Raw genomic sequence first — 7,650 nt, 5'->3', positions numbered from 1 at the left:
CTCTTTCCTCCTGAGTTGTTCCTCTTTCTGGTCTGATGTATGGACATCTACGAAAAGGGTCTATTTAACTACCAACAGTGTCATTCGGAAATAAAACCTTCATGCTGTCCCTTAAATATCTTGATTGCTCTTGAAAAGCCAGTATAAAGGAAAAGTAATGGTGAAGAAAACAATGTTGGGCTTAACCAATCATTTGTGGCATAAAAACTCTTCACGGTCCACATAACTAGGGGCATAGCAGGGGTGTGTCCATCACCTAAATACATTGTGTTGGAAGGTGTCCCTCTTTCTCATCTCAGAAAGTTTGGAGGCATGCAGACATGGGTCTGTAAATAAACAAACCAAATGGGTGTTGTAAGCTCGTTTGAGCAGGGACCTCCTCACCTACTGTTTCTGTATGTCAATGATGCTTGTCAGTGTTTATTAATTGTCATGCCTACACGATTGTACAGCGCTGCAGAATATTATGGCGCTATATAAATAATTGTAATTAACATAGTCCATTTAAACCATTTAATGAGCTGGTATGGGAGCTGTTTGAGTAAGCAGGTAGTCAGAGAGTAAAGTAGGGATATAGGAGAGTGGAATAAAGAAGAGTTTGGCATCCCAGCCTGTTGAGTAGCGTGTTTTGGGGTGGACTGCAGTCAGTGCATGCTCTATGCAGTCTGTGACAGGAGTTAGGTCTGTATTGCAGAGGGATAAAAAGGTTTTCTCCATATCGGACACATCTGTAGGAAATAAAAACAAAAAAATGCATTACATAGGTTACATAGGACAGTCTAGCTATAAATCAGTAAAATTTTACTATGAATAATAATGTACAGTCACTAACAGAAAACAATTTGCTGTTAGGCATTAGAGTTGATTAGTTCCATGCAAATCTATGTTAAGTGGAGGTGGCTTGTCACAGTGACCAAAAAGGTGTTTTAGAAATATGCCAGGCAGAATTTGCTATGAACAACACTTCAACCATTTCTTTCTTTAAATGTGTTAATAGGTTGAAAAGAACAGTTATTAATATAGTGAGTTCAACCAAAGAAATACATTGAAACCTGTTCCAGAAAAAGGCAAACATTCTTATAAAGCGTGGCCAAATTGGATTGCAGAAGGTAGGTAAGGTTATACATAAAGTACACAGCAAACATCATGTAAGGTGGGTATGTTTATTCAAACGGTAGATACACAGTAGGTAGGTAAGGTTATTAAGCAGGTAGTTGTTGAGGAGGTAGGTACACAGAAGGTAGGTATATCATTTTCAGCAGGTAGGTGCTAACTAGCAGGCTAGCAGTTAGCCTTGGTGCCAGCTGCAGCGGGTTGTGGAAGTGAGTGTCCTGGTTCTAAGAAAGCTATTTGCTGGTGTCAGTTCCTGTGCAAATCTGTTCCTTATTTTATAGCTCTCACAGTAGTTTATGCTAATGTTACTTTTATCTCTTACCATGTGAAAGACTATATAGATGCAGAAAGGACAAAAGACTCAATTTGTACCTAAACAATGGTCATGACACGCTGCCTCCTGTCAGCCCTCCTCCTAAACAATTATCAGGCTACGGCTGATATTGGGTTTACTTGTAACAAGTGAAATGTACCGTTCAAGGGCCGATTCACACAAAAATCAGACCGGAAACATAAGTCAACGGAGGTCTGTTGACTTGCAATTTCAACCTCTGTTGACTTACGTTGTGTTCACAACATGGTCTACTTTTTTTTCAACGCACTGCAACGTAACGCAGTACAAACTGGTCCCATTCACCCCTACATTTTTTAGGTTAGCCTCCATTGGCATCAGTTGACATCCGTTGAAAATTGGATGCTAACAGATTTGGTGTGAATGGGGCCTTAACCTTGGAAGGAAGATGTGGTGTGTAATAGTTTAGTTACTGAAATCATTTTTGGGTCACGCCTTAATGACCAAGGAAACATGTGGGTCCCGAGGTTACACAGGTTGAGAACCACTGGTTTAGTCCTTAGATCCTGCTCTCTAATCAGCTCCTAATATAGAGACAATGGTGGTTGTAGGTAAAAGTCAGTCAGAACGTTACATTTCTGTGAAGTAGTTTTTACAGTACTATTCAACTTGTCATTTGTTTGCATTAATAGTACCACAGGGCATGTGCTTTGCATATCATGAACAAAAAAAAGCACAGAGAAAAGACAGGAACCCATGTACAGTATGTCTCAATTAAAATACCTCCAGCAAAATTGTTCTCATTTAAAGTAAAGCTGTACTGAGAGATATAAGATGGTTGCCATTACTGATTTGTTCTGTTAATGCTAGTTACTAGAGGCTTAACTAGAAATCTCAGGGCCCCGGTGCAAGAAACCATTAAGGGCCATGATTTTGATACCTTTTTTTTTTCTATTAAATAAACAGTATGTATGTTATGACCTTCAGGGCTAGTTCACACCAGCTCCAGTGCTTTCCAGCCCGATTTGGTGCTGGAACACACTGGATCGCATCCCGGCCAGCTCACCGGGTTCTGGGGTGGGAGGGCGCGTGGCGGTGCAATAAAGTCAATGGCACCGCAGGCACGCCCCACGGCCGCAGTGCGATCGCCTGCACCGGAAAGGAAAGGCAAATCAATGCCTGCGTTCCGGTGCGGTCAGAAAAAATAGTGCATGCAAATGGAGATCCCTGACTCCCCCCCACCCACTGCAGCGTCTTCACCATCCCTCTGTCAAAAACACAGCAGGCAGCATGAGTCAGCTGCATGTGGCGGGCCCTCTTCTTTCTCTCTGTGCTCCCCCCAACTGGCCGAACACCAGCTCCCGGTCACAAATGTGTCCGCTGCGACCCAGGGCATTTTCACAAGTATTCGTGAAAATGCCCAGTATTGGCACTGGTGCCTCCCTACTTAATAATATAATGTATTGCTGGGACTTGTAGTCCTGCATAGTTGGTGCTATTCTGTATTGCTGTATAATCATTATACAGCAATGCAGAATACCACCATCTCTGCAAAGACATTCTGGATCAGTAAAACATCAAGAGTTGATAATGGTTAGTATTACAACCAGACAACTAGCATTTTTAAATGTCAGCAATGGCAGCTTCCATGTTTCTCTCATGACCAATTTATGTTAAAGGATTCAATTCTTAAATGACAGGATGCTAAGCTAAATTAATATAAAGCTATAGAACTTACAATGTTCAAAATACTTCTGTCCATAACTGTATTGGATTTCAGGGTGGAGGTTTGTCCAAATATTCTTCAAAATGTTTTTCATGTACTGCATATCATTCAGGCCGGTCTTAAAATAGCCAGGCTCTATAATGGAAACTTTTAGTCCAAAGGGTCTCAGCTCGCGCCTGTCAGTATATACAAACATTAGAGAAATTATAGCTATTGAAAAATTACCCAACCATAGATGTCAATTACATAACCAGATTACTGGTATAACAGCCTCAGTGGGATCCTCAGAAGCATTCTATAAACTCTGTTATCAGCCATACATCGAGTTACCGAGCAGTATAGAAAAAGAGTGAAAAGAAAAAAAAAAAAAGAAAAAAAAAGTTGAAAAATAATCTTGAAAATGTAAAAAAATGGAGAATTAAAATAGTTTCAAGGAAAGTAAAAAAAAGAAAATTTAAAAATAAGATGCCGGCAAAAGAAAAACAATTGGGCGGAGCTAGCAGTGACAGCTAGCTCCGCCCAGTCTTCTAGCAGGTCCCGGCGAATGAACAACTGGATGGTGCTGGCCATGACATCACGGTCAGCTCCGCGCAGTTGTTATTGTTTAATAACAGAACAGCGTCCTCAGGTCATTTGGGGACGGTGATCTGTCATTACAACTGGGCGGAGCCAGCCGTGAGATCACGGCTGGCTCCAACCAGCTGTCATTTGCGTTGTGATCGGTCGGCTTCGGCTGACCTTTCTCCACGCTTCAGCTGTCACTTCGGCTCTGTCGAGCTGAAGTATATGCCTTTGGCTCAGCTGAGCCGATTGGCTGCCTTCGGCTGCTGTACGGGCTATTGCGAATCAAGAAGTGTGTGCAACAATTCTGATTAACTTGTTTTTATGAACTGCATTCATCATTTGTATTACAATAATCAAGATCACTTTTTTATAATCAACTGTTTTGTTTGTTAGTTAGAATATACTTGATAGGTGTACACAGTAAGAAACTATGTTTCACTCATCTGATTACTGGAAACCACACCACTTTCAGAAAAAACTGCATACATGGAAGATAGGAAAATGTGTTCCATATTTGGTAAGTCTGCTATAAGCGTGTTCTGCTGAGCATTAGGAGTGGAATGTATTTCACAAGTAAATGAAAAGAGAGAAATAATTATTTTAAACATGCCACACATGTTACAGGAAAGACCCTTGGGCTAAGCAATATTGTAATAATAGTCTCTCTCACCTCAGACTGTCTGAAAATGCTTCAACTCCAAATTTAGAAATGCAATATCCTCCTCCACAGATAGTTACTCTCCCCACTATACTGGACATGTTAACAATGCGCCCTTTGGATTTTCTGATTAATGGCAAGAGCCTAAGGGTTAAATCAATAGGACCCAGCAAATTCACATTTATAACTCCTTCAAAGTCCTTTTTTGTCAACCATTCATTAGGTGCACCAGGCATCCCAATTCCTGCATTATTCACTAACCCCCACAGACCTGTAAGTCAAAGAAAAGAAATATTAGAAAGGTAATAAAAATAGTTTAAAACATTGCACATCTTATCAAGTCATGAAGGGATATTTGTAAAATCCAGTGGTGGGCTATATTTAATTGTAGACTGGGCAGCTGCCCAGGGCCAAAGACTGAAGGGGGGCCTATGAAAATGCTAAAAGAGTTCCACTCTCAGTCATACCCTGCACAGAGATTTTCCAGCTTGGGGGACAACAATCTAAGCACCAGCAGACTAAGAGCAATCATCATTGGGGCAGTTAAACTTAGCAGTGAACACTTTAAGCACACTCAGTAGCCATCAAATTGTATTTTACTGGAAACACGCACCATTTACAGCTTTTTTTTGTCTACTGTTGCCACATCTAGGCAGAAATGTAACAGAGTTTTACACTATAGTAGCTCTACAGAGGCAAATTTCTTGATTTCCAGTTAGTGCATTCAGAAATTCAGCCCTAACTATTGTAAAATATGATTTAAAAGAAAAGAAAATCAATGCCGGAAACATTTATAGAAAATATGTTACAAAATCGAAATCAGCAACAGGAAAATCCTTTTCTTGGAGTACATTACAGGACACAGGATGTTATTCTGGAACCATGGGTTATGCAGCTGCCCTTAGGAGATTGGACACTAAAATCTATAGCTATAATGACAGCCTTGTATAACCCCTTGACAAAATCCTATTTTCTAAATCGTACATTACTGGACACAGGATGGAATTCTGGAACCATGAGATGTCCAAAAGCAGTCCAACTGTGGGGCAGGCAACACTGCAAAGGACAGGCCCCCAAAAAAACAACAGAGCAACAGGTAGGGTCCTTCAGCATACAAGGCCACTTGGACAACCTTGTGACCAAAGCCAGCATCCACTATTGCCTGAATGTTCACCTGGTTAACGAACATGTGCACTGAAGACCGGGTGGCAGGCCTGCAAATCCGAGAAACTGAACCATTATATTAAAAGGCCCAGGAAGCACTAATGGATCTAGTGGAGTGCACCTTGACTCGAGAAGGGGAAACCTTGCCTTTGAGGTCATACTCTTGGAAAAGGAGTTGCCTTTTCTCCTAACAATAGTGGAGCGGGAGGCTGGCTCACCCCTGTGCGGGCCTTCAGAAGTGACAAATAGAGGGTTGAACGAATGAAAAGAAGCTGAAGCTGAGAAATAGTCCCAAAAGTACTTCATCCAAAGGAAGGTGGTAAATCTCCTTAGAATGTCTTTGTGCAGAACATAGAGATTGTAGGAATGTTCTGGTTAAGGTGGAAGAAAGAAACCACCTTGAGAAAGAAGGAGGCCCTTGATCTCAAAATGTAATTATCCTTGTGTAACACAAGGAAGAGTTCTTTATAAGTCAACTCAGAAACTCACCTTTCAGAAGTGATGTCAACAAGAAAGGCAACCTTTTGATTAAGGGAAGACAGAGGAATATCCCTAATAGGCTCAAAGGGCGGTCTCTAAAGGACCAACAGGACTAGTATGAGATGCCACAGACTCACTGGGGGAATGTACAGGAGAAATGGTATGAGCAACACCCTGTACAAAGGCCTTCATTAAGGTGTGAGAGGCAGGCGGCCTCTGAAGAAAGAAGACAAAACAGCTGAGGTAGAAATTTGACCCTTGATGGTAATCAAGACCAAAAGCTGATCCAACTCAGACTGGAGAAAAGACAGGATTCATCCTATATAGTATTTCCTGGTATGGCATTTTTTTGTCATCATTTCCCCACACCAAGCGAGGCACCCCATCTGAGTGTGATGGTAGACCTTGTGAGAATCTGAAGTTCTACCCAAGCCAGAGTCAGGTCCACTTCTCTTTGAACCGTTAGTAGAGGTCCAGGGTCCTGAGCCATAGGCTTGCACCACACAACTAGAGTCTGGCATACAGACATGGTCGCAATGGCAAGTTACATAGCAGGGCCAAAGTCTTGGAAACGACTTTTAAAAGCCAACGACTTTTAAAAGAACAAAGTCTTGGAAACGACTTTTAAAAGCCAAAGTGTCCTTGAATCTTGAAATGTCTCTTACAGGGGCCGCTAAGTTTTGTTAAAGTCTGTTGGTTGGTGCCAGAGCGACCTACTGCTAGGTGGAAGGTGGGGTAGCTTGCCTAAGGCAAAGAAAAAGTATTTTCACATTAGTTTTGGGGAGCATCGGAAGCACTTTGCCGAAAACCTTTCCACCAGTCACATAAAGAGTGAACAAATATTTAATTTTAGTGATAATGATACTAAACTGACCATTGTCACCGACAAATCCAGAGACCCATGTAGAAACGGAGCTGACACTCTGAGTGTCAGAAATATCCAGTATTACTGTTTGCAGTCGGCTGGATGCTTCTTTCTTCAGATCTTCAGCTCCATTCTGCGTCAGACAAGTGGCCAAAACTATCATTCCCCGTCTGTCCAACTGCCTTGCAAGCTGTTTGCCAAAACCAGAATCACATCCAGTTATAAGTACAAATCTATCTGAAAGATTGTCCAGAATCAGGCTGAGTCTGTGCCTTCTGTACAGGAATATGATCATTACCAGTAATACCACCAGAGGGAGCAACATGATGAACTTTGAATGTGTCTGCAATACAAGATGAGTAAAATGAACACACAAAGCATAACAATATTTTGGATTATTGTACCAAAGGACATTAATATATACAACAATGGTAATCCTACCAGCCCTACACTCGAATGTTGTCAGATTGTTATACTAACTGTGGAATAGTTCATGACCTGACAAAAATTTAAAACTGCTGTATTTAGAATTAAGAAGCCAGTTAGTATCTTGTATCTGCAGCTTTCATCATACATTAGATTGCTTTGTGTTCAAAGCTAAATTAAATGACAGCTTAAAGAAGTCTTGCTTGGCATTTTACTGCTACTTATCTCTGTGCATATGTTTTCAGGGATAACCCCATTAGCTATTTTATAATGTCCAAGGATACTAATCAGCCTTGCAACAATAACCTTTTATTTCTTCCTTTTTATTGCTTGTGCTGTATGAACTGTCATCACAAGCCCAG

The 7,650-nt window shown here is 41.2% G+C and overlaps 1 protein-coding gene across 1 annotated transcript; it reads right to left on the bottom strand.

Annotated features, from left to right (window-relative positions):
• Positions 1–495: 495 nt before the first annotated feature.
• On the bottom strand, positions 496–7,222 carry LOC108797045 (retinol dehydrogenase 7-like). Its single transcript, XM_018568612.1, has 4 exons — positions 6,872–7,222; positions 4,366–4,624; positions 3,144–3,307; positions 496–728 (listed from the first exon to the last, which is right to left on the bottom strand). The coding sequence occupies exons 1-4, from the start codon at positions 7,185–7,187 to the stop codon at positions 514–516; spliced, it is 954 nt and encodes a 317-aa protein (XP_018424114.1). The 5' UTR covers positions 7,188–7,222; the 3' UTR covers positions 496–513.
• Between the last annotated feature and the right edge of the window lie 428 nt (positions 7,223–7,650).

The sequence above is a fragment of the Nanorana parkeri genome, unplaced genomic scaffold, assembly GCF_000935625.1.
Source record: "Nanorana parkeri isolate BGI_ZX_2015 unplaced genomic scaffold, ASM93562v1 scaffold1216, whole genome shotgun sequence".
Lineage (NCBI taxonomy): Eukaryota > Metazoa > Chordata > Amphibia > Anura > Dicroglossidae > Nanorana > Nanorana parkeri.
This window is presented reverse-complemented; position numbering and strand designations above follow the sequence as displayed.